The 27,378-nt window shown below is 40.2% G+C and overlaps 1 protein-coding gene across 1 annotated transcript; it reads right to left on the reverse strand.

Moving 5' to 3' along the window:
• Nucleotides 1–4,438: 4,438 nt before the first annotated feature.
• Nucleotides 4,439–5,007, reverse strand: LOC149167500 (uncharacterized). Its single transcript, XM_089430503.1, has 2 exons — nt 4,936–5,007; nt 4,439–4,795 (listed from the first exon to the last, which is right to left on the reverse strand). The coding sequence occupies exons 1-2, from the start codon at nt 5,005–5,007 to the stop codon at nt 4,439–4,441; spliced, it is 429 nt and encodes a 142-aa protein (XP_089286629.1).
• Between the last annotated feature and the right edge of the window lie 22,371 nt (nt 5,008–27,378).

Genomic DNA, 27,378 nt, shown 5'->3' on the forward strand with positions numbered 1-27,378 from the left:
TGTTGATTTAATTGAAGTCTTCCTCTAGGAAGCCATCTCTCAACACTTATAATAGTTCACGGGGTCCTTTAAAACCCGTTGGAATTAGCCACTCCAAACGAAAGCAGATCTATTTGGGATCTATGATCGGGTTAGTTCCCCTTGTTGGTATAGCAAAAATTCACCATGTCAACAAGTCCATCCTGACCTGCTGAGGACTGAAACTACACAATGCGCAATTTCAGTCAGTAGTGACATGCAACCAACAAACTGCATTGTGCAGTTTCTGGGGCCAACATGACACTGCCTCCAAGAATTGCGCAATGCAAGCTTGGAGGTCAGTGTTGGACCAGACTTGCGCAATTTCTCGAGGGAAGGCAGAGCCTTTGCTTCTGGAAATGCGCAATGCTAGTCGGGCAAGGCACGGTTTGGGCCAAGGCAGCTTGGACCAGCCGACGAGTGACTGAAAACATGAGAAGTCTAAATGCATGATGAGATGAATGCAAACAAGAGTGAATAGTCATACATGCAAATAACAAGTGCAGGATTCGGGAAATGGGAAAGCATGCATGTATGTGAAGCGAGTCACTGCAACGACGACTGTTCATGCAAAAACAGTGTCATGCATGCGACAGTAGTGATATGCGAACGAAAACTGAAACGGTGCTTCTAGAAGCTAACATACATCAAAACGACAACAAGCACTCACTGAAATCAAGTAGACAACACTCACATGAAGTGAAACACAAAAAGCGACAGAAACACAGTGTGAGACATGAAAAGCAAGCTTACCCCGAAACAGCTGAGATGAATGTGCTGACGACTCCTAGATGCAATGTGGAATGTCAGAGCTGCAAGGTCGATGTGAGGAATGAGCTTTGCAATGTCTGGTTGATGATTTTTTATAAAACCGAGGTTGTGACACGCATGCCACAAATCTAGGAAAACGGACACTTGGCAAGATGTTTCTGAAATGATCCTTGCATGTAACCTCCAACTGCTAAAAATAGATCCCTGAATCAAGGGATTCCTTTACATGTTGTCTTGGGAGAAGCAGTGCATGCATGCAAATCAGTTTTTCTCAGTCCCGGAGAGAACCAATCAACCTGAAGGCACATGAATCGGTCTGCGAGCCTGAGATGAAAATCTGCGCAGTTTCTAGGCTAAGCAAAGATGGATGTCCCAGAGGGATTACACAATTTCTAAGAGGAACAGGTGACTGTCTCCTAGGATTGTGCAATTTCTAGGCTGAGCAGCTGTCCTGGGTCAGACCTCACAATTTTCTCAAGGAAGCTGTCTGACTGTATTACGCAATTTCTAAGCCCAGCAGGCTACCTGGCTGGATTTGTGCAATTTCTGCTAGCTTCTAGGCTAGTTGTCCCAGAGGGATTGTGCAATTTCTCGGAGCAGCAGATGGCTGCTACCAAGAATTGTGTAATTTCTAGGCTGAGTAGTTGTCTTGGGATGAATTGCGCAATTTTTTTGAGGAAGACTATCAGGAAGAATTGTGCAATTCTGGAGCCCAGCTGGGTTTGCACAATTTCTAGTGGGAAGGTTGGTTCCCCTCTAGAATTACATAATTCCCAGATGGAGTTGCTCAACCAGCAACTGGCACTAAGTCTGGAAAGCAGCCTGTGTAGGGGGTGGAGCAAACTTGCATGCACAGGCTGACAAGACTCTATGAAACAGTTGAAGCTGATGTGCTTGATAGTACAAGACATGTTGCTGAGGATGGTGGGTAGGGAGGCTCCAAAACGAAGCTAAGGAAAAATTTTGGAGGGTGGTTGTAGCTGCTACAACACTTGGCGACACACTGGTAGAACTCCAGCTCGCTGAATGGACCTTGTTCGTGAAAAGCAAGTCTAACACCTCCGAAAGTATTGTTCAGTTCTCAGGTCATCTTGGTTTTCATACTTACTTGATTGTAAGATGCAAAATCTGCCAAGCCCTTGGTTGGTCAACACACATTCCAATCCAAGCCAACACAGTTGTTTCAATTGGGGATGAGGAGTATATTGGTGCACAAGAAGTATAGTCGTCGTAGTTTTAGTTTCATCTCTAGTGTTGCTCCGCTGCTAGCAGGCCTGGACAGTACCCCAGCAGAGTCATGCCGGAACACAAGCATCGCTCCGCTGCCAGCGAGCCTAGTTAGTACCCCGGCAGAGTTACTTGCATCACTTCTCTACGTAGGAAGCCTTTCTCTTCTTTCGCCTTATTCATTTTTCATCAATTTTTTCGAAATTTTTCACTTTTTTTCATTTTTTTCATTTTTCATTTTCATAACTATGCATAACACTTATTCATTTTAGAGGCGGAAGAGGGATCTCAACTTATTGAGAGCAGAAGAGGTTTTTCCTTCAGAGAAGTAGTTTATATATACCTCTGGCGTGCTTGTTAAGGTTTTCCCCCTCACCTTACTCTACTTGATTGATCTGGCAAGGATTAACCCAAAAACAACCGACTAGACTAGGTGATACTAGTTAGCACGCAAGCGTTGTGTTTTCACCAAGGTTCACTTCGAATAATACGTATTTTCCATTGATGTATCATGGACTGAAGACAACAAGTTCTTACATAAGAGAGCGAACAACAGATAACCAAATGTTGATAGTGGTACAAGTCCTCTCGTACTTTACCTAGCTTGTTCAAAGAGTTGCACATGGTCCATGCGAAACTAACCTACGGACAATAACAAGCAAACAAACCAAAAAGAAAAGCAAGAAGCATAAGAAAATGCGAAAGAAAAGCAAGTAAGAAAACAAACAAGCAGGCAAACAAACACACAAAGAAAGAAGCAAACATGCATGCAAGCAAACAACTCAAAAATCAAACACTACTCCTACTCCTAAGCTAACAATGGATGGGTCATCCCATGTGAAGTGATACTTCCAATGTAGCCACCAGCGCATTGGTTGACCCATGTTGGTGAAGGCATGGTTCGCGAACAATACAGTTGTGTGAACCAACAGATGTTGTTGGACACCTAATCCTAAAGGGTTAGCGTGGAAGTTGAATGGACAAAGCAGTCCAAGAGACCTTGGGATCTGAATCCCAAGAGTCACATATGTGTACTATAAATGTATATCTATTGTTAATAAAAATTGAATTGAATGATTTATCTTTCACATTCTTGTGCTGTCCATGTCTATTTAACATGGTATCAGAGCGGGCGATCTCCTGCCCTGCTCAAACATGAGCCACTTGTTTTCCGTGGCCTTTCTTACATGCCAGTCCTGTACACTCATATAATTGTCAGTACTGCTATATTAGGAGGTGCCTCACAGTCCCTGCGATTCTTGACCTACCACTCTGCTGTTTACCAAATATGCATCTGTTACCGTGCATGCAATTTTGAAATTACTCAGAAATTTGTGGCGACCATAACGCATCTGCCATAACGCTCTGGCGCATCAGCGCTGTCATCTTCCATAACCGCTCCTGCATGAAATCATTTGCTGTCGGTCTGTACACTGTTCTGCTCCGTCTCTGGGCTCTGTCCACTAACGCATCTGCCACGCCTGTGCTGCCCACTGATTTAGTCGATGTTGCCCGCCCTCCGGAGTTCGGGATTGAAGTCATTGGTTCTGAGTTTTGAATTCCAGGGGTTTAATCTTCTTGATACGTCGCCATAACTTTTGTGTTTGGTGTTGATGACTGTCTGCTTCGTTTTCTTTATTCATCTTCATTCTCTGTACAGAGATACCAAGATTTGACGGATTTTCAAAAGCGCACAATTTTTAAATTGACGAGGAAAATTAGTCTCACAGCAAATTACAGTATTTACAGTGCTTTAAGTGTGTCCCATCTGTGGTTCGATCGTGTACTTCGTAGGGCCAATTGATTAGCTGAATTTTCCCAAGAAAATTTCAGTAAAATCTTGAACAATTTAATGACCTCCGCCTCCTCGGCGTGGCTGTGTGTAAGGATGGCATTCAACGGCATGCGGTGCTGGCATCTCAGCCATTGCCAGAAGTGTATATTTGCTTAGGGACAGGTCACTACCTGTTGGCACATGATGATCTTCTGAATTCGCGTACATGGCGGAATTCTATTTCAGTGCGTTTTCTTCTGAGGGTCGGTTTGTACAGGTTTTATGATATTGGGCAGAACAGTGGTGTGGCGCTTCGTCAGTGACGTGGCGAAGGATATCTGGCAAGGACATTCACATAATGACGAGAGTATTTAAGTATTCATAGGGATTAATTAGATCAACGAGTGTTTGGTTTTCGAGTCGTTTCATGTGAACCCCAGTCCCAGCCTTGCATTGCAGTTCTCCTTATCTTGCACTGTTACAACTGCCTCTGCCATATGCGTTTTAAAACCTGCCTGCCTTCATCATTCTCTTCTCCTCGCGCCTCGTTCAAAGTCCAGCAAAATTATTAAGCATTTTATTCGACTCTCAATGTACCCATTTCACCGCCTCCCTCCTTTGAAAGCAACCCAGTAGCGAGCTTCCTTCTCAACGAATGTGGTTTCTCTCTCGAGGAGGCGAACAATATTTGCAGGAGAAAACCGTGCAGGAGAAATCCCTGGGCTTCCCGGCGAAGGTGAGCAGGACGAGTATTGTAATCCACGTTATAAGCATGGCCGGAACTGTAGCGGCGAGCATAGCCACCATGGCCAGAGCTCCGAAGACGGCACCCAGCAGCACCGAGGCGTAGAGCGTCGGCCAACCCACGCTCGGTTGCTCCTGCAGACCCGACTGCCATCTGAGCACGGATCTCACGGTTTTCCACAGCGAACATATGAGAATCCCATAGATTGACACGAACAGAAGGAACCAGAACCGCCTGGTGCTGATCACTCTCAGAACCGCCTGGAGTGACCAATGCTTGGTCTAACCTAGCATTAGAGCGTAGGTCTTAAATTTGGCTCTTTGCCCCCATTAACTCCTGTTATTTTCCTACTCTCACTCAAAGTTGTATGTGATCTGTCTTCTCTCCACTGCATGCATACAGCTCTTTGCTCCCGCTCAAATTTTGTTTCAGATTCTTCTTGAGTTTCAAATCTTTGTGCATCTGAGTACATCGAGGTCCATAAGCCAGAAAGGGAATGCACTGGGTTCTACCCCTGCATTAAATCAAGCAAAATCTCTGCAATACATTGGAGTTATGGATTGAAGCAGCATGGGAATGCCTCTGTCTCTATGTGTGTTGTTTTTTGAAGGTCATATGATGAATGGAGCTTGAAGAGTTTGACTGTTGCAGAAGGGAATAACGCTCGAAAGGGTCGTTGTTGCCTTGTTATATGGTGGTCATTCATATATATGTAAGTTGAATACCTTGCATTGAGTGCAGCGTGCATCCAATGTATTAGCAGTTCATTTCAGTCTCCATATGATGTCTCCTTCACGCCGTTCATTTTAGTCACCGGTGTTGGAAATGGCATTGTGAATGGTCCTGTTAATGGTGTTACGAAAAGGAATCCACCTCCTAACTGCTCAAATGCGAATGGAAATGGTAACCATGCCTAAATAAGACTGAACCGATTGAGTTTGGATTGTAAATTTTTGGTGCTTTAAGTTTGAGTGATTGTTAGCATCAATTTTTCTTTGATATTGAAATTAAGTGTTGCTTGCTCTCAAGCATTACAAAAGAGGTCCAAATCTACAATTTGCGGAACGTTCTGTACAGAAGATAGAGTGGGGCTGTGTGTTACATCAAAGATAAACTCTGGGCAGATTGCTAGTCTTGTACTGTGAGTAGATATTATAAAGTCTTGTACTTGGAGGAGCTCAAAACACAGTTATCTAGTTACTTAATTTATTGCTGCTGGCTTTCTACCATATCAGAATGAGTTTGTCACAATTTGGATGCCATTTAGAGACTATTTGTGTGGCTGTATATTCTTCTCATTAGCTGATACTAAAGTGTTGATATACGTTGAAGAGTGAAGGAGTATTTGAAGGATCCAAGCAAGTTTGCAGTTGCTGCTGCCCTAATTGTGGCATTGAACTTAAAACTCATTATAGTGCATTGTTTCTTTGATTCAACTGCTTCATAAAGATTTTGGTGAACTGATTGTAATCTTTTATGCTGCACACTGATCATTTGCTGACATTTATAAAGGATATTGCTGTGTATTGTGAGTAGATATTATTTTTCTACATTAAGACAGATGGCCAGAATCAGTGAAGTATTAGAGTTCATGAAAACTCTTATACAATCTATTGTTGATGACACATTAAAAATCAGCAAAGGATCTCTCTCAGAAATTCAGACATGCTTATATAATGCCCAGGAAAAGATTGATTTTTTGCAGCTTGAATCACAGCTACAACAAGAAGAGCTACATAGACATCATTCTGAACCTGTTTTTGTTCAGAACGTTGAGACAACCACCCATCAGCAGCATGTTAATAATGTTACTGTTCATTCAAATAAAGCAGCAGTTGTACATGTAGATGCAGAAACTCAGTCTGCACTTCCCAAGCCCATCATCAGACCTTGGGAACAGCTTGTCCACAACAAGCACAAAACTGGTCTTGGATATGACAAGGACTTGTCCTTTCATATTCCAGACTATGCCAAGCCCATTCAGTTTCAGAGTGCTGGTTTCATTAATGACAGTTCACCTGCTCCTTATGACAGTTCAGCTTCAACTGTTCCAGACTCTGCCCCTCTTCCACAGCAACAACAACAACAGATCGTGAAATGCCAACACTGTGATCGAGTTGGCCATTTGAAAGATCACTGTTTTGATCTTCATCCATGTAAGCACTGTCATAAAACCAGCCATTCTTCACACAGATGCTTCAGAAACAAACGTCCTGCAAGAACAAAGATTCATCTTGGATGGATCGCTTCTTGGCAATGGGCATCAACAGCCAAGAAGATATTCCAAACACATGTCAGAACTTGTTCCAGAGTATTAAACAGTCTTGCAGTTGAGTTTTCTCCATCTTCTCACCTTGTACCTGACAGGGGGGGAAATGATGGTCATCTACAAGCTTCAAAGTCACATCAAGCGAGCCTGAGCCACAACCTGCCACACCAGTTTCAGAGTTGCAGCCAGAGACAAAGATGCCCGTGAACACAGATTAAGAACACTTCCTCTAGCAGAAGACACCAGCTTCTTGCCAGTTTTGGAAGAGTTCCAGGAATTGCATTAAGCATTCCAGAGTTGTTGGTTATCCTTAAACCATCACAGGTTGAGACTTCCCTTTTCAGGTTGAAGTTTTACCTTTTATGCGGGGTGAGACCTCCCTTTTATGGTTGAAGGTTTCCCTCTTTAAAACAATAGGATCACTTCCTCTAGCAGAAAACTTCAGTTTCTTGCCAGTTTTGGAAGAGTTCCGGGAACTGCACTAAGCGTTCCAGTGTTGGTGGTCATCCTTAAACCACCGCCCTTTTTTACCAACATTTCATAGAGCACATTCAGCCTAGTGCTGCCATGCATTTTTTGCACATGTTGTATTACAGCTCTCTTCTTGGACTCATACATAACCCTTCGGATTAAGGGGGGGAATGTTGGACACCTAATCCTAAACGGTTAGCGTGGAAGTTGAATGGACAAAGCAGTCCAAGAGACCTTGGGATCTGAATCCCAAGAGTCACATATGTGTACTATAAATGTATATCTATTGTTAATAAAAATTGAATTGAATGATTTATCTTTCACATTCTTGTGCTGTCCATGTCTATTTAACAGATGTGAAAAATACAACAATGAAGACATACACACTCCGAGCTTACAAGCGTCCACAAAACAAAAATGAGTGAAAGTGCATGAAATGCAGTCCGTGGACATACCATGATGCTATGTGACACTACGTGTATATGTTAAGCACACTGATACTCTTGACTATGACATGCAAGCACACGTGAGGAAGGTAGACCACTTACATTGCACAAGTGTGCTTGCTGAGTAAGATTCCTCCAATGCATAAGCAATGGGGTCGTGTAGTTCAAGTAGAGGAAGTGAAATCTGAGTGTTGGATTGTTCTTGAGTTCACACAGATGAGATATGAGGAGCCTTGGGTGTTTGAACAATTTCCTGATCAGAAGTGAAACCAACCTCAGGACAACGAGGGCCTGAAATAACCATCAGCTCGAGCTGAAGTGCCTCGACAGTCTGGAGGGTTTCGACTTCGTTGATAGATGGATCATCATAGACCAATGGCTTAGATGGATTAACAATGAGTGAATCAAATGAAAGATCAAGTAAATTTTCAATGAATGATTGGTCCTCTCCATTGTTGAATGATGGGTGACATACGGTGTGTCCTACGAATGATCAACAATGGGTGCATCCGTGGCCGGAGATACACATGAAAAATCATGGATGGTAGGATCATCAAGGATGTCAGGAAAAAACAGAGGAGGTACTGACAGACAGGGATGGTCCTTTGTTGCCGGTGGATGTTCAAGCTCCCAGTCATACTCTTCGTGAATGATAACGCATGTTGGTTGTGCAACACCAACTCTGTTGATAGATCGATCCTCGTTCAAAACAGTTGTAGAGTCTAGAATGGAAGAACACAAGACAGTGAAATCTAGAGGATGATCAGAATACGAGGATGAAGGTTGAGGTACAAAATACATGTGATGATGTATGGGACTCACAACCAAGTCTGCGTGAAAATTGAAAGGAGCGATGTCGAGAGGACGTGACGGTTCAACAAATGTATGTTCATGCTCTCCCACATCACTCTGCAATGGTGGAGTTGTTTGATGAGGGGATGGCGGACAATCACTTGTGATAACGACCGTGTCCACCCGTGATTGCGCAACTCCATCACCGAAGTATGCTGAGCAGGGTTTGAGCTTGAACTTCTTCTTGGGATTGATAGATTGGATAAGGCAATACTCAAATCTGTCCATGAGATATTGAAATTTCATCTGGCTTTTCGTGGCTTCAAACATGAATAGACGGAAGCGCTCTGAAAACTCCATGGGTGATTCATGCGGGGCCTTCCGTTGTTTTAACAAATTTTTTATCAAGTACTTCAGGATCAAAATGGTGGAAAACAGATTCGATTAGATCGTTGAACTGCTTGAATGAGTGCACGGAGTTATGAGGTAGTGTGCCACACCATTGTGATGGGTGGTCGCAAAGTGTGTGTGCGAGCAGCGAACAAACCTTTGTTTCATTAAATCTTCCATGCCCTCCATGAGCGCATGGAAGTCATCTAAGTGCTTAGGCCAGACCACTTTGCCTTCACCATCATACGTGATTTGTGACAAGTGATCCCAGAACTCCCTCTCGATGTGAAAGATATGTCCGTTGGACAAACATTTCAGAGGGCGAACTATAACAAACTCCATGATAGATGTGTGAAGACTCAAAACAGATGATGAGGACTCAGCTTGTCATTTGGCCCTCCTTCTAGCACCAGAAATGTTGACGGTGTTGGACCCGCCAACATGTCAAGGGATCTCCTCGGTAAGAAGTCCCAATTAGACCTCAAACTATTTGGTGTAGGAGTCCCAGCAGTGGGTCGTATGGTATCGCCTTGACCGTGATTTTGCGTGGAGGCAAGTAAGATGTTCCTATTGGTAGCAAGGGTGTGACATGTGCAGCAAACCAAGGAAGTTGCATGAATGGTTCTAACACACGGAAAGTGGGGTGAGTGCGCCCCTTGGAAACCTGTGATAACACGCAGCTTGGAAGGGAACACACGAGCGAAGATGCATCACAAACTAGAAATAAAGTTAGCTAATAATCCAAAGTGATGGTTAAACCAATTAGCACATTTCGGTAAGATTCATACATACTTATACATAATAGTCCATACATGCATGCATAAGCAAACAGATACATATACCATTTAGAGTAAACAAGATAACTAGAATACAATACGACATATGCATGAAACGTGCTGGTTCTGTTATATTAAGAAGTGTAAGTTCCAATCATACAATACATCCATGTCCAACCACTAGTTCTGATAATGGAACGTTATAGTCACAACCACCTGCTCCTCTAAAGAGATATACTAGCTCTGCACAGTGGAGAAGCCAAGGCTCGTTACAATACTATCCAAGCTTTCTCTAAGATACTCTTATTGGAAGTTTGGCTGACCAAAAGCCCCTACAATGAGTTATGAGGGACTATTTATAGCAAAGGGTGGGGTGACCCTTGACATCCCCCTTTGTGACCGTGCATCTACCCTCATGACTCTTCAACTACTCTATGACTATTACATTCAACTACCGACACTTGAACTTCCACTTGACAAGACATTACATACAATCCGCACATGTATCCATGTGAGACAAAATGGCTTGAGCAAGCCATGCAAGACATCACTAACACTCGTACTGTTGTGGTGAAACCAACTCTTTTACATCCTTGTGATGGTCGATGGTGGTGAACTGATGCCAAGCTTGGTCGTCCATGATGGTGTTCGCGCACTCAATGGTGACATACTGCTGAAAGCAAACTCTTGCCTCCTTTGCATCTGGGTACACTGATATGGCCCCTCTGTCCAACTCGTTTGATAGCATGCACATCATCATCTTGAGTGTGGCTAGACCAACAACATATTGATGCATAGTGTATGTGTTGATCTCCAAGTGTGTGTTGGTTACCATGCGCATCAAATTGTCGAAGCACATGTTCAACTCCAATCGGACTTGCTTCTTGTCTTTGCCTTGGTGAGTCTACCAAATGGGTGGGATCGCATGCGTGCACACAATGACATGCATGTTGTTGAATTCCCTTACATGCGATCAACAACACTGCTCACCTTGTCTGCTGTCGAGCTATAAAAAGGGTCTCTTTCACCTCTAATTACCTCACATTAGTTTGTCAATCCAGGAACATTTTTTATTTCAAAGAGTGTCTCAATCTGAGGCTATCATTTGCCAGAGTAATGCTAGTAATACAGTGCTCAAAAATACAAGAGTAAACGGATGCTTGTTTACAGCAAACTACTTTTAAAGATTAAACCAAGCATTCAGAAAACTAAGCAATTTATCAGTCAAGGGTTCAGTAGCAGTAACTCATCCCTTTGTAAACTAATGGAACTAAAGGAAATCAGGGCACTGATCATCGACTTGGGAGCCAGACAGTAAATGTCAATGCTCACTATAGCCTTAGATCGTTCTTCACACCATACAATAACGCAAATGACAGGAAATGGAACGACAGATAAGAAATAGGACAACAAATAAGAAATGGAACAACAAATCTGAAATGGAACAGCAAATAGGAAACTGTAACAGCAATTAAGTCTAACAAGCAATAACACCTTAGTCTACAGGATCAAATACAATAATCGTGTCCTACAAGAATCAAATGGCAATCCTTCACTTTTAACGACGAATCGAACAGCACACAAAAATGGAACAACACTGATTAATGATGGACTATAGAACAGCGCTTGAAAACCACTCATACATGCACATGGCACACCTTATTAGTAATCTGATCTTGGTAATCCAGTTATCAATCTCAGTTATAAAGACTAAGACTGTATTTCAAAAAGGAACAACAATGTTTATAGATTCAACAATCGCAAAGAACATAATCCCTAAGATGAATTCAGTAATACCAATGAAATAAGTGTACACACAGAGACTCTGTAATTGAACAGCAACAATATTCTGTAAAGACCGACGATATTATATCAGCACTTAAAGGACAGTAATATGTTGCAAAATTAATACAATGATTCTGTCTTCAGAAACTTCAATAAATTAAACATAGCAGAGCGTGTGATGTAAACTAACAGAACATATCAGATTACCGAATAACGCTGATAAGCAAACCACGCATAAACCAAAAGTAATAGTATAGGAGCAAGTGTCCTCCAGGGCCTGGCCCTTAGCCTCCAGGGGTACACCGCTTGAAGTTATTCCAGACTCAGAGATGAAATAGCAACCAAGTTTGTATTAATGCATAAGACAGAGTTACAGTAGATCAGTTCTCAACGAGACTTGATGATCAAAGTTTCAATCCTAAGGGAAATTACATAAAACATAACAGACTCCTCAGGCTAACATTGCTGCCCCTTTTATAATGGTGAAGGCGGAGATGTCTAGGTGCAAAAATAGTTAAAGCAGCGATCCCTCAGGATCAAAGGATCCTGAGGGATTCGCCGAACTGTTAGTTCTCAGTTATCTCTTTTCTTTCTTGCGCCGAGCCGATATCTCCATTTCCTTTCCAGGGCTGATACGCTTTGATTTGGTTTGCCTTGTTTGCATACGGTTCCCCGTCAAAGGGACAATGGTTAACCTGGCCTTGTTCTTTCCTTTGGAACGGCAGTCTTTCATTTTTCCTTCTTCCTGCATAAGAAAATGACAATTGTCAGTGTTTTCGTTTTGCACATTAATCTCACAGGTTTTATTACAATTCCTTATCATTTACCTAGTTCATGATGCAAAAGGTTTGTAAGTTCTAATGAAAAGATGCTGAAATAATTACCAAAAACATACCTTCTTTAGTACTCCACACACCCCCTGCTTACCCTTTTTCATGCCCTCATGAAAACATTGTAGTTGACATGTAAGGCAGTGAGAGAGTAGGCTAGAGATGGAATCTCGTGTGGAGGTCTACAGCCATGATGCATAACTAGGTGTTCAAAGAAATGGCCTGTCTGACCCTCAGGCATCTCATACAGGGCTTGGTATCCAGGTGCAGGGTGCCAAATGATTGGACTCCGGAACCTATATCCTAACCAGGATGGCCCTGCCCTCAAAATGACTTCGCCATAGAGGTGCAAGCGGTTGGCGGCTAACTTAAAATTTTCATACTTAAATGGTTCCCTGAGTTGGATATTCGGATTAGAGATCTGATATCGAAATTTAGCCGCATCAATGGCAAGGTATTTAATAGTGAAAAAGTATTCTATTCCCTGCCGATTGACTGCTGTATGAATGGGTCCTAATGCTTCAATTACACCTGGAGTCTTCATGAGATTCCTATGTTCTCTCCACAACAGTATTGGATCCCTAGGCTCAGCTCTCACCCACAAGTCTAATCCGTTTTCTTGCCTTTGGAAAGCATTATAGGCTTTAAGCCATTTAATTTGATTAACCCCAAATGAAATAAATTCCTGTAATTGGATATCCCCAATAAAATGGCCGGGGTTCAGCTCGGTCTCCTGGTCTAATACAAGGTTATGCAAATAAAATTCACACAGTAATCTTTGAACTTTTACCCCGTAGTTCTTACAGCAGTTTATAAAGTCATCGATGGTATTAATTTGTATAGGAGCACCTGCTTTAACAGCCTTTATTTTCAATTGCAAATATCGTTCCATTAAAAACAGGGCATAATTCTTAGCAAGGGCTCTACATGCTAGGACGTCATTGTACAAAGAACATAAGGTATCCATCTGCTTGATAACTATATCTAACCTACGAGTTACCTTCGCGACTTTTTCTTCTTCCCTTCGCCACCCTTCAAAGGCCTGGCTTTCGGATAGATTGACGTTCCTTAGCTGTTGTTGTAGCTCTTCATACCTTTCTCGAGGGACCGTTTGCTCTATAAGCTTTTTTGTTGCTTGCTGAGCTTGCGTCAAACCCTCTCGTAGGGTTACCGTTCGCGGATCACTTTCCCATATGGTGGTGGAGACCGATAGATTTACCTGAATTTTCCTATTGCGTTGTCTTGCATTCATGGCCCGTATTTCTCCCGAGGGTTGTGCCTCCGTCTAAATTTCTTTATCGCAGGTCAATATATCATCCGTTTGTATTTCAACATGGGTAACAGTCAACTACTATTCCTTTTGATTTTGAACAGCAAACTGCTCCTCAACAACATTTGGAACAGCAGCCTGCTTTTCGACAGGGTTTTGAACAGCAGGATGGACTCTAGTCCTCCGATCCTTTGTCTTGAGGGGTTTTGCTGGAGTAGTTGCATATTTCCTTCCCGAAGTCCTTTTTACCCTTTTCCTTGCTTTCAAAATCTTGATCTGTTGTCGAAGCTGAACTATTACATTCAGTGGTCTTTGTTGTTCTTTCCGTAATTTCTTAATTTCCTCAATTTCCTTAAAAGGAACAGCAGACTGTTCACTACGGCCTAGACTATGACCTGGATCAATTCCCTGATTTTCTCTTTAGGTTGCTTCTTTGTTGGTCTGCTCTGGTTGCTCTGGGGTAAGAACCCTAGCTGGTTCTATTATTTCTTGGGTGACTTCCTTTTCTGCCTCCCCTTCTTCTGGAATTTCTTCTGGTGTCGTCTGGCTAGGAACGGATTGTTCCTGTTCTGCATCACTTTTCTCTCCTATCACATTTTCATCATGAACAGGCTGACTCTCCTCTTCTACCTCCTCGGTATGTAATTCTTCAGGTGCATTTCTATCCTGAGCAAAGTATTATTTTGGTTCTTCTTCAGCATGGAGATCTGGTGGGCTGGAGGGTTGGCCATATTCGCCCATATTGGCCAAGATTTTGGCCAATTCATCTTCTCTCAATGGATTCTGCAATGTGCTGCCTTCCTGCTGTTCTGTTTCCTCCTCCTACTCAGGTTGTTCGGTTTCTTCCTCCATTTCTCCTTTCTCGTTTTCCTGCATTTCTCCTTCCTCATTTTCCTGCATTTCTTCTTCCTCATTTTCCTGCATTTCTTTTTCCTCATTTGCCTGCATTTCTTTCTCATTTTCCTCTCCTTCTAATTGTGGGGGTTGTTCATCCCCTGTATCATCTATCTCTACTGGTTGGCTAGTATCTCCTTGGGATTTTTCCTTCCTTCCCTTTAGCCGTGCTAGTCGGACCGATTTCCTTCGTTTTTCTGGACGCTCAGGTGTACTGGTGGCATGTTTACGTTTTGGGGATGGTGTGGTCAATCCTCCATCTATCATGGCAATTAGCTCTTCCCAGCTGCTCTGCTGTTGGGTAAGGCTATGGCTAACTATTAACCGTATCAACCCATGATGACTAACAACTAATTCTACATGCTGTGCCTTTTTCATGCTCCGTGCAACGTCATGAAGTAATGAATTAAAAAATGCAGGTAAATTTACAGAGCATTTTTGCTTTAATACAGCTAAAAGTTTAAGGTGTCGTGGTCTTACCACGTCTTTTCTTCCTTCACAGGTGATGTAGCTTTGAATGGTCTTTGCCAATTCCACCCATGGTTCTCATAATGCTGCTGGTAGAACCCCCTTTCCTCTAATTGTCAGGGTCTGGCTTTCCTCCTGGCAGGCTTCTATGATCTTCTGCAATCTCTCATTCTTTAACATCCATACAGGTTCAGCGGTTGGCAGTCCCGAGACCTCTGCAATTATGTCATCGGTGACTGCTATGTGTCTCCCCCTCACTATGGAGTGATCCTCTTGCAAGTTCTGCAAGAATTCAATTGCTACCGTCTCGTTGGATTCCTGTAAGCGATTGAGATAAGTTAGCCATCCTGATCTTGCCAGGATTTCTCGTGCAGCATTAGAGACTGTTAACACCTGTGGTTCTCTCCGAATTGATCTTCCTCCCATGTTTATGGTTTCGATGTAAACTCTCAGAATTTGACAATGGAACAGCAGCTGTTAAAACACAGAGAGGCTGACAGACGCAGGACTCGCTCAAAATCTAAAGGGCTTTACTAATGTCGCAAAGCATACTATGGAAATGGCTTAGGAACAGCAGGCCATGCAAAAAAATAAAATAGTATACCATTGAGCCATGATATTCCCAAGTACGCAATTTCCCGAATAGTGGTCTAACACGTAACCCAGGGAATGATGAGGTTAACCTTCCCCCCCCCGCAATGTGATAGACCGTCCCGGCCGTCAAATAAAGGAGCAACGTGTCGTTCTGTTCTGAAGCAGAGTCATAAAGGAACAACGTATAGCAATATGCCATGTTTACAAAAGTAGCAGATTACTGAAATCGAGGAGTAAAGTTGGATCGCTTAATACGTAAGGGACTGTTGTGATATGATGCGAGGTTGGGAGGATAGGACATCTGCCGTGCATACAGAGTCTCATGCGGTCATTGTTAATTGTTCTATCATGATTGGTGATAATAGATTTGCATGCGTTGTATGGTTCGGAAAATAATATGCATTCTTCTTATGTGATTTATTACTAAGGTATAAGAAACAGAAGGGTGTTGATAACTACCTATTGGTGTAAACAATGTGACTTCAATATCATTAACAGTGCTCTGCTGCCGACAGATGTCCATAACCTTGGAAGAGTTTTTTATTTCACCCATGGAACCATGATCCTTTGTGTATGCTTAGGAAATGTTGTGCGATGTCAAAATGTAGGCCATTATGCTGGCTTGGTGACCAGTTAGCCATAATGCCATTCACGAGGAAGGAGCAAAAGGTGGCAGGCCGGCTCATGATGAGACCTCCCGTTCCAAGGGTTCTTTATTTGATATACCTTTTGGACCATATCCCTGGTGTGGTGGCCATGTTGGTGTTGTGGCTAGCAACAACCCCCCTTCTTATTGAGTGTTATTCCTAATACTAAATAAGTGGGGACCCTTAGTTAAAAATCTAAAAAATCAAAGTAGTGTTTAAATTTCCTTTTCAAATAAAATTACCATCATAAGCTTAGGAAACCCTCTTGGAAAATCCAAAAAAGCTAGTTTTTATGATAAGGTAAGATAAAATCTTTCCTTAGGAAATATCGCATCGCATAAGATAGCGGGATGCCACCTTACAAGCACAATTCCAACATTTTCGAGATCGCGATATGCGATAATAAACAAATATCGCATCGCATTCAGCACAACTCACATCGAAACACTTCAATTTGCCGATATGCGATGACGCCGATCGCCAGATCGCATTTCGCAAAAGATAGGTTAACAAAGATTGTCATGCATAACATTTCTGCGATTTGCGATATTGCGATACAGCGATACAGCGATGCAACGATAATACTATAATGCAATGTCACGAGTGATCAATTTTGCGATGTTATGATTTTGCGATGTTGCGATCTGCGATTTTACGAAGCAAATCGCTTCATCGCAGATCTTTCGGGCACGTTATTCAAGAAGAGTATTTTCCCTAAACTGACACTTGGTTATGCACTTTAATGCTAATAAATGAGGTAGTTTCCAGTTATTAATGGATTATGGGTGCGTGCTTATCGAAAGAATCATTTCACTAAGGTGTTATGCTTGATATGTCTGCGGAATTTAAAACTTTTCCCATCACCCTTTCCTGTCATTCATTTTCGCTTCACTTGTGAATTACAGGAACGGACAATAAAGTCCGATACAAAGCAATATGCAGGTTGAAATGGGAAAGAAAAGCAAAGCCCCGGAAACTGCAAAACAGTAATGATAGAGACAGTTTGGAAACAGAGAGCTCAAGAAAAGACAAAAGCAATCCAAGGGTTAACCAGGTTGAACTGGGATTATTACTGGGCATACTTGGTAAAGCCACATAGCTAGTGGATGACTGTTAAGTGTGTCATCAATTCGGCCGAAAAAATGGCGCCAGCTCTTATCGAATCTATTTTCTCAGCTCAGTTAAAAGCGGAAGTTCAGCCGACTCTTCTCAAACAGATGCTGCATGCGTGCGATTTCAAGGACCAAATACAGAAGTAGTTTAATGTTAGATTTAATTTTATCTTTAATTTTGTTTTATTTTCCTGAAAAGAGGACGGTCATTTAAACCGCATCCTACATTTTTGTAATAATTTATTTTTAGATTTAGTTAGTAGTATTTAAACCCTTCTCATGCATTTAGAGAAGGGTCCTGAAATTTATCAAAAACTTATCCCCAGAACATGCACTTCTGTACCCTCTGAGGAGGTTTTGATGAATGAATGGAACAGGATTTATTGATGTTTGCATTTAATATCTGCTACTGATGTTGCACTTTTGTACTCTTAGTGGATATTTGATCAAGGAGAGATAAATCGTTATCACTTGAAGCTCATGAGTAGGACTAGTTATAAATGGTATTTCTATCTCTTAACTATTTCTGCCTTGTGTTAAAGTGATTTCCAGTTTAGTTATTTATATATTAATGTATGAATGCCTGAGTTATCATTTGGAACTTTTGTACAGTGATAGCTATTTATTTATGCTTAGTGTATGAATAGCTCATTATGCGATATGTTTTGCACAACTGTTTCGTCTAACTTTTTATACGAAGTGGTTCATCTGTACTGAATTCTTTTCTCATAACAGCTGAATGATCTTTATTACCAGTTGTTGTTTGAAATCATTTTAGATCGCATAGAAGAAAGATCACACCCCGGGTTAGTGTAGATTTACATATTTCTGTCATTAGAATAATAATTTCCTTATTAGAAGATTAGAATTAGATTATAAGTATTCCATTTAGAAACTGTTAGAAACAGAAATATCAGTCTTTCTCACACACACTGAAATTGGGAAACTGGTCCCATATCCCCAGTCGGACCCGCTATACCAAACGGAAAAGGAGCTGCCAACCAAGGTCCGGACTGGGCGGGTATCCCCCTTGTTGTAGACCTGATTTTCGGGGCTTCAACATATTTGGCGCTAGAAGGAGGGGCACCAAACTGTGAATGGCAAGCAAATCCAAATCTAAATACCATTCTGAGAGTAAATCGCCCTCACCATCTCCTCCGACTTCTCCATTGCATTCAGAAACTTTAAATCCAGAGTTAGAAGTCGCTGGATCAACAGCCGCTGCTACAAACCCTGACATTTTAGAACAATCTACTATTGAACCTCCTGAAGTTGAATCTTTGATTCACAAACTTCAGCGATTTTCTATATCTCCTTAGAAATCTGATAAATCTCAAGGCAGCGTGACTTCGCAATACAACCCTGCTCATCCTCTCACCAGATTAAAGAGCGAAAAGTTTGGTGTTCAGCCAACCAAATTACCTCTACCTTCTAAGAAGAGAGCAAGGAAGTCTCCTAAAGCATTTGATAGCGAGACTCTTTCATCATCATCATCCATCTCAACCTCTTCACCGCGAAGTCAACCATCCACTCCTCCACTTCAAATCATCATCCATCAGCCTGTTGCAACTTCCTCAACTCCTTCTCAAACATATGGAGTTATAATATCCTCATCTTCTCAACCCCAGGGATCATCTTCTGCACTTTCTTCTATGAGTAGTTCAGCAATGGCCCAATCTCCATGGAATAACCCAAGGGCAGTCTTAATGCCTACACCCTTGAGTCAGATACCAGCCCATCCTGAAAAATGGTTGCCTAAGTTTAACCCTGAGGCAAGCATGCTAGCAGAAGAACATATAAATAACTTTATGATATCCATAAATCTCAATGGAGTTGTTAATGAGGATGTTGTTGTTCGACTTTTCCCTTATACTTTGCAAGGGACAGCCGGATCATGGTATTTCTCATTACCATCTGGATCTATTACTAGTTGGGACATCTTCCAAGAACAATTATTAACCAAGTTTGGTGATGACAGGTCTATAGCGACATTGATCAATGACTTGTCTAACCTTAGGGCCGAGTCAAGAGAACCTAACAAAGATTTCAATTTACGTTTCAATAAAATCCTAAACAAAATACCTACTGCTTCTCAACCTAGTGAAGAAGTGCGAAGTGAATGGTATATTACCGCTTTACCATCAAACTTAGCAATCTTTGTTGATAGGGCTAACAAAACAACCCTAGTTGAAATTATGAAAGAAGCAATAGCAGTAGAGAAATGTATTACGGCCCTAGAAAAGAAAAATGCGATGGAAGAACGAAAATCTAAGAAGGTCTCTTTCAAAGAAGATCCTAAGAAGAAACAACCCAAAGATCCATTCGATTTAGAAGGATTACAAAAAGTTTTAAAGACCATGTCTAACGAAATGGTCGACATTAAGAAACAAGTGGCAGAAACTTCTTCTAAAAAGCCATATAGGCCTTTTAAAAGAAATCCTTCAACTGATTCTAAACCCCCTAACGCTATTTCAAATGTTGAATCAGAAGAAGAAGAAGAGGAAAACGCTACTGAAGAGCATACCGATGAAGAAGAAGTTGTAGAATTACAAGGTATGTGGGATTTCATCCTCCCAAATGAAGAAGATCAAGAGGTATTCCCGGTTAGTACTCGTAGCAGAAATCAACTTGATCCTCCTCAGCCTACACCTAAGCCAAAGAGTGCAAGCTCGATGACTAAGGATAAAGTCGCAGCCAAGAAAACATCACCTAAAGCGACTCAAACTAGCCCAGTCCAGACAGAAACATCTACTCCATCTAAAATGCTAATCGTTTCAGATGAAATGGAGTATAATATTGTTGAAGACATAAAAAAGACTAGGGCAAATATTACTCTTTTTTAATTGAGCAAGTTAAAACACCAGCAGAAAGTACTTTTGAAAGAATTACATGCTGTGCCAGTTGCGCCTTTACCAGTTGCTGTAATCTCTCAAGCTTCCCATGATATGGGAAGACCTCCAACTAATATGATAAATAAAGTTGATCCAAACGATATCGCATTAATTGGAGGAAGATCGAGATCGCATACTCCCCCATTTCTCCTTACTTATGAAATTTTCAATAAAAATGTGCATAATTGCTTAGTGGATTCTAGAGCTTCATCAAATATTTTGCTAAGATCAATTTGTGCAAAATTGAATGTTCAACCACATAAATCCGCTATGCGCATAGTTCAGCTAGATCGATCGAAAGCTGAAGTGATTGGTGAGTTAAATCAGGTTACCATAAGGCTGTCATCCAATCCAAAGGTATGTCAAGTTATCGACATTTTAGTTGCTGATATTCCTGAATTTTATGGCTTAATTCTTAGTAGAGATTGGTTAGAAAAACTTCATGGATACTTTGCAACTAACTAGTCACATATGTGGCTGCCTTATAATGGTAAACCAAACTAAATAAAAGTTGAACGTGAACGACATAAAAAATACATAGTAACAGAACTTGGGGGAGAAAATGAACCAGTAGCATATAATTCTAACATTATTGGCAACTATTCAGTAGATTCTTTCTTAGGAAATTTTAATTCTCACACATCACCTTACTTAGAACATTATGTTTTGTCTCAAGTAGAAAATTTTTCTCAAACAGATAGTTCTAAATGCATTAATTTTATAGATAGTCCTGTAAATAAATCTTTGTTTTGGAAATTATTTTTTGATGGTTCTAAGTCTAACGAAGGAGCAGGAGCAGGATGTGTGTTAGTAAGCCCAGAGGGAGATAAAACCATGTTAACTTGCAGACTTGAATTCGAGTGCACCAACAATACCGCAGAATACGAAGCTCTAGTCCAAGGCTTGTATAAGGCAATCGGATTAGGCGTCAAATACCTGCAAGTTTTCGGAGATTCTGAAATTATAATCAGACAGGTACGCAATACTATACATTATTTATCAGGTCATTTAAAGCATTACCAATCTTTAGTTCAAGATCTGACTGAACATTTTATAGCATTTAATATCTCGTCAATTCCCAGACTCCAGAATGCTAGCGCAGACCTCTTAGCCAACGTAGCTTCCAAGCTCATTCCTTCAGAAGATTTTAGCCCTGACTGATTTTCAATTGAGTTAATCTTTAGACCATATATCCCTGATAACATCACCAATTGGAGGATTTTCAATCAAGATCCTGATATCGTGAGTTTTCTCACATCTGAAGGATCCTACACCAATCAAATAATTGACGAAGACCAACATGACCAACAATTGCAATAGGATAGTACTAACAATGCTATACCTAAATCAGTAGTCAAATTAGAAGACCTTTATGATTTGAAAGATCGATTTAAAAGATCCACCAATTCAAAGCTCCAAATTTCAACTTTGAATTATGAATTAGTAAATCTAGGAACTGATGCCAAACCATAGAATATCAACCTAGGCCTTGGCCTAGCCCCTGAAGAGAAATTAGCATATATTCGTCTCTTGAAACAATACAAAAGTGTCTTTGCTTGGAATTACGATGAACTCAAAACATACGACACCTCCATCATCCAACATACTATCCCAATGATTGATAATGAAAAACCTGTCCAACAGAAGTTGAGAAAGATCCATCCAAATTTAGAAAATCAGATCAAAACTGAACTCAACAAGTTATTGAAAGCCAAAATAATATTTCCCGTTAGACATTCTAAATGGGTCTCCAATATGGTACCTGTTAGAAAGAAAAACGGAGATATCAGAATCTGCATTGACTTTCGGAACCTTAACAAGGCCTGCCAAAAGGATAATTTTCCTTTACCTCCCATGGAAAAAATATTGTAGGTAGTTGCGGGCTCAGAACTAATGTCATTCTTGGATGGATTCTCAGGATACAACCAAGTGTTGGTACATCCCGACGATCAATTGAAAACTACATTCAGAACTAAATGGGGCACATATGCATATCAAAAGATGTCATTTGGTTTGATTAACACAGGCGCCACATTTCAAAGAGCCATGGACATTGCATTCAAAGGGTTAGTTAATAAGTCAGTGGTAATCTATTTGGATGATATCACTGTTTATTCCAAAAAATGAAACAACCATCTCAAGGATTTAAAACAAATCTTCAAACGTTGTTTAAGGTATGGAATTTCGCTTAACCCGTTAAGTGAAGGAAAGCTTCTAGGATTCATAGTGTCAAAATCTGGAATTCACATTGATCCTGCCAGAATCAAAGAAATTTCCGCAGTTCCCCTACCTCACAATAAGAAAGCCATGCAATCTTTCCTTGGCCAGATCAACTTTGTAAAGAGATTCGTCCTAGATTTTTCAAGAATTGTGTCTCCTTTACAAGCCATGATTAAAAAGAACGTAAACTTTAAATGGGGCCAAGATGAACATGAGGCTTTCAACCTGATCAAACAAGCCATTATTAATGCTCCATCGTTAGCAACTCCAAATTTTTTCGATCCTTTTATTTTGTATACCTTTGCCTCAGATAGATCATATGTTGCGATACTCACTCAAGCAAATCAAGAGAAGGCGGAAGCCCCAATTGCTTTTTTCAGTTCCAATTTACAAGGTGCTGAATTGAATTATTCAAATGTGGAGAAACAAGCCTATTCTGTTTTTAAAGAAATTAAATACTTCAAACCTTTCTTACTCAAAACACATACCAAGATCATATTACCGTTTCCGGCGGTAAGAAGTCTTCTAGTACAGAAGGATGTGAGTGAGAAAAGGACAAATTGGGTTACTGCCTTACAAGAATACGATGTAGAAATCAAACCAGCAAACATTGTAAAAGGTCAAGGCTTTTGCAAATTGCTGGCAGGAGCATCGCTAATGCCCGAAAATCCATCTGAAGAGGTACAAGTGTATGAGGTAAGCCTAAACGATGTTGAGTCATTATATGTTGATATTATTTATTATTTAAAGAATGGATATGCTCCTCCAAATCTTGATCACACCAAGAAAAAAACCCTAAGGTTAAAAGCCAAACAATATCAACTTGCAAATGACGTTCTTTTCAGAATAAATTATGATTTTGTTCTACTTAGATGTCTTAAGAAAGCTGAAGCTGAAAAAGTTTTGCAGGAACTCCATGATGGGCCAGCAGGCGGACACTACGCTGGAGATGCAACTGCTCATAAAATTTTACGTGCAGGTTATTATTGGCCCACATTATTCAAGGACGCACATAACTACGTAAGGAAATGTCAAGTCTGTCAAACCGCTGCTGGGAGACAAAAGAAACCATCCTTGCCACTGCAACCAGTTACCATCGAACAACCTTTCGATCAGTGGGGATTAGACATAATAGGTGAGATCGTTCCTCACTCTTCTAAACAGCATAGATACATCCTCACAGCGACAGATTACTTTACTAAATGGGTAGAAGCAGTTCCACTCAAGACGGCTAATGCTGAAAATATCATTGAATTCATAGATCAGTTCATAATCACCAGGTTTGGATTACCTTCCACTTTAATGTTTGATAATGCATCATACTTTTCTGGTAATACAATGACTGAATTCGCACTCAAAAGGGGTTTCAAACTTAAATACTCGGCCAATTATTATCCACAAGGGAATGGGTTAGCTGAATCCACAAATAAGAACTTAATTAGAATCATTAAGAGAACCATTGACCAAAATCATAAAAATTGGCATAAGTCTTTAATATATGCTTTATGGGTAGACCGAATAACACAGAAAGCCTCTATTGGCACTTCTCCCTTTAATTTAGTTTATGGGAAAGAAGTGGTTCTTCCAACACATCTGGCAATTCCCTCTTTAGCCTTAGTTCAATACATTGATGAAGTACCAACTTCTTCTTTACAACTTAGGCAGCTGGAATTAATTAAATTAGAAGAACAATGAGAAAGGGCTAAGATTACTCACGCTCATCATCAAGCATTGGTAAAAGCCTCTTTTGATTCCAATATGGTATCCAGAAAAGATTTTCAGATAGGAGATTTAGTTTTAAAATGGGACAAGGCTCATGAGGAAAAGGGAAAACATACAAAATTTCAAAGAATGTGGCTTGGTCCTTTTCAAATTGTAGAAATCATAGGTCCATCGACCTTCATGTTACAAGATTTAGCAGGGAAAAGAGATTCTATACTTGTTAATGGTCAAATTCTTAAGAAATATTTTCCATAGAATAATATTCTTCTATTTTTGTAGAGTAGTTGTTTTTCTTTTTATAATAAAACCAGTTGTGAATGGTTACGATAGGCATTTATGAAAAAGACACCAATTCTCTTTCAAATTTTGATCTTTCGCTTGTATAAATAGCAAATCTTTTGGAAAATTGATCTTTATTATTGAAAGATACAGTTAAAAACTCTAGCCTAGATATGATACTAGTTTCAACTTCATAAAATTTGATGAAAACAACCTTTAGTGAGAAATTGTTTTATATCAGTGCAATGAAAAGTATCAATAACAAAATAAAGATTCTCTGTAGAACAACTATTTCCAAAAACTCTACTATTGTCGTCCAGAGCTATCTTAAGGAAACAATGACTTCCTCCCTACTAAGGGAATCACAACTTTCAGAGGAACAATCCAAGGATACACTTTATCTTAAAGAGTGAGAGGTCTCATCACGAGCCGACTTATCATAATCACAGATATTATAACTTGTTGACTTTGCCAATACTGCATACCACAACAGGGCAAAGACTCAAGATTGTTGCAATCAAAAGGCAAGGGGTCTCATCACGAGCCAGCTTGTTCAGCAAAGTTATAAATAAGTGAATCACTGTGTCATAAATTGGCTATCAAACCAAGACATTGCTCTTTAAGACTAAAAAGAAAATGAAAGTAGAAAGTGTGGATATGGATTCTTCTTTGGGAATTGTGGGTTTCTTTAAGTAGGATACATGATCATTGCTGGGTAATAGGTAACCCTGTCGAGGCTATAAACGCCTGCTGGCAGCAGAGGCTCTACCTACAACAAATGAGCATATTTAAAACTGGTTTACAGAGAAGACTTTGTTTTATCTTTACAAACCAAGTAATGACTTATGTAAATACAAGGACTAGCTTGAGGCAACAAATAATCAAAGTTGAAAATAGTTGAAACAAAATGTCATTGACAAGTTAGAATATAATGTACTTTATCTTTCTATAATAAAGTTTAACTTTTTGGAAAGTTTTCTGTTTTGGAAGTTTTGAAAATTCAAAAAGCAGCAGAGATAACTGGTTCTTCCAAGTGAATCGCCAATTGTTGTGGCCAGCAACAACCCCCCTTCTTATTGAGTGTTATTCCTAATACTAAATAAGTAGGGACCCTTAGTTAAGAATCTAAAAAATCAAAGTAGTGTTTAAATTTCCTTTTCAAATAAAATTACCATCATAAGCTTAGGAAACCCTCTTGGAAAATCCAGAAAAGCAAAGTTTTATGATAAGGTAAGATAAAATCTTTCCTTAAGAAATATCGCATTGCATAAGATAGCGGGATGCCACCTTACAAGCACAATTCCAACATTTGCGAGATCGCGATATGCAATAATATACAAATATCGCATCACATTCAACACAACTCACATCGAAACACTTCAATTTGCCGATATGTGATGACACCGATCGCCAAATCGCATTTCACAGAAGATAGGCTAACAAAGATTGTCATGCATAACATTTCTGCGATTTGCGATTTCGCGATACAACGATGCAACGATAATACGATAATGCGATGTCACGAGCGATCAATTTTGTGATGTTATGATTTTGCGATTTTGCGATGTTGTGATCTGCGATGTTGCGAAGCAAATCGCTTCATCGCAGATCTTTTGGGCACATTATTCAAGAAAAGTATTTTCCCTAAACTGACACTTGGTTATGCGCTTTAATGCTAATAAGTGAGGTAGTTGTCAGTTATTAATGGATTATGGGTGCGTGCTTATCTAAAGAATCATTTCAAGTAAGGTGGTATGCTTGATATGTCTGCGGCATTTAAAACTTTTCCCATCACCCTTCCCTGTCATTCATTTTCGCTTCACTTGTGAATTGCAGGAACGGACAACAGAGGCCGATACAAAGCGATACGCAGGTTGAAATGGGAAAGAAAAGCAAAGCCCCGGAAACTGCAAAACAGTAATGATAGAGACAGTTTGGAAACAGAGAGCTCAAGAAAAGACAAAAGCAATCCAAGGGTTAACCAGGTTGAACTGGGATTATTACTGGGCATACTTGGTAAAGCCACATAGCCATTGGATGACTGTTAAGTGTATCATCAATTCGGCCGAAAAAATGGCGCCAACTCTTGTCGAATCTGTTTTCTCAGCTCAGCTAAAAGTGGAAGTCAGCCAGCCGACTCTTCTCAAACAGATGCTGCATGCGTGCGATTTCAGGGACCAAATACAGAAGTAGTTTAATGTTAGATTTAATTTTAGCTTTAATTTTGTTTTATTTTCCTGAAAAGAGGACGGTCATTTAAACCGCATCCTACATTTTTGTAATAATTTATTTTTAGATTTAGTTAGTAGTATTTAAACCCTCTCATGCATTTAGAGAAGGGTCCTGAAATTTATCAAAAACTTATCCCCAGAACATGCACTTTTGCACCCTCTGAGGAGGTTTTGATGAATGAATGGAACAGGATTTATTGATGTTTGCATTTAATATCTGCTACTGATGTTACACTTTTGTACTCTTAGTGGATATTTGATCAAGGAGAGATAAATTGTTATCACTTGAATCTCATGAGTAGGACTAGTTATAAATGGTATTTCTATCTCTTAACTATTTCTGCCTTGTGGTAGAGTGATTTCTAGTTTAGTTATTTATATATTAATATATGAATTCCTGAGTTATCATTTGGCACTTTTTTACGGTGATAACTATTTAGTTATGCTTAGTGTATGAATAGCTCATTATGCGATATGTTTTGCACCACTGTTTCGTCTAACTTTTTATACGAAGTGGTTCATCTGTACTAAATTCTTTTCTCATAACAGCTGAATGATCTTTATTACCAGTTGTTGTTTGAAATCATTTTAGATCGCATAGAAGAAAGATCACACCCCGAGTTAGTGTAGATTTGCATATTTCTGTCATTAGAATAATAATTTCCTTATTATTAGATTAGAATTAGATTATAAGTATTCCATTTAGAAACTGTTAGAAACAGAAATATCAGTCTTTCTCACACACACACTGAAATT

Source organism: Pinus tabuliformis, chromosome 5_1 (assembly GCF_031772625.1).
Source record: "Pinus tabuliformis cultivar Carrire ecotype Pingquan chromosome 5_1, CPIR1, whole genome shotgun sequence".
In the NCBI taxonomy this organism is placed as follows: Eukaryota; Viridiplantae; Streptophyta; class Pinopsida; order Pinales; family Pinaceae; genus Pinus; species Pinus tabuliformis.

Excerpts from the sequence above, each read along its gene's own strand:
- LOC149167500 (XM_089430503.1), bottom strand. The coding sequence starts at position 5,007 with ATGTACTCAGATGCACAAAGATTTGAAACTCAAGAAGAATCTGAAACA. Across the intron at positions 4,796-4,935 it reads TTGAGCGGGAGCAAAGAGCT|GCGGTTCTGAGAGTGATCAG; the intron begins GTATGCATGCAG and ends TGGTCACTCCAG.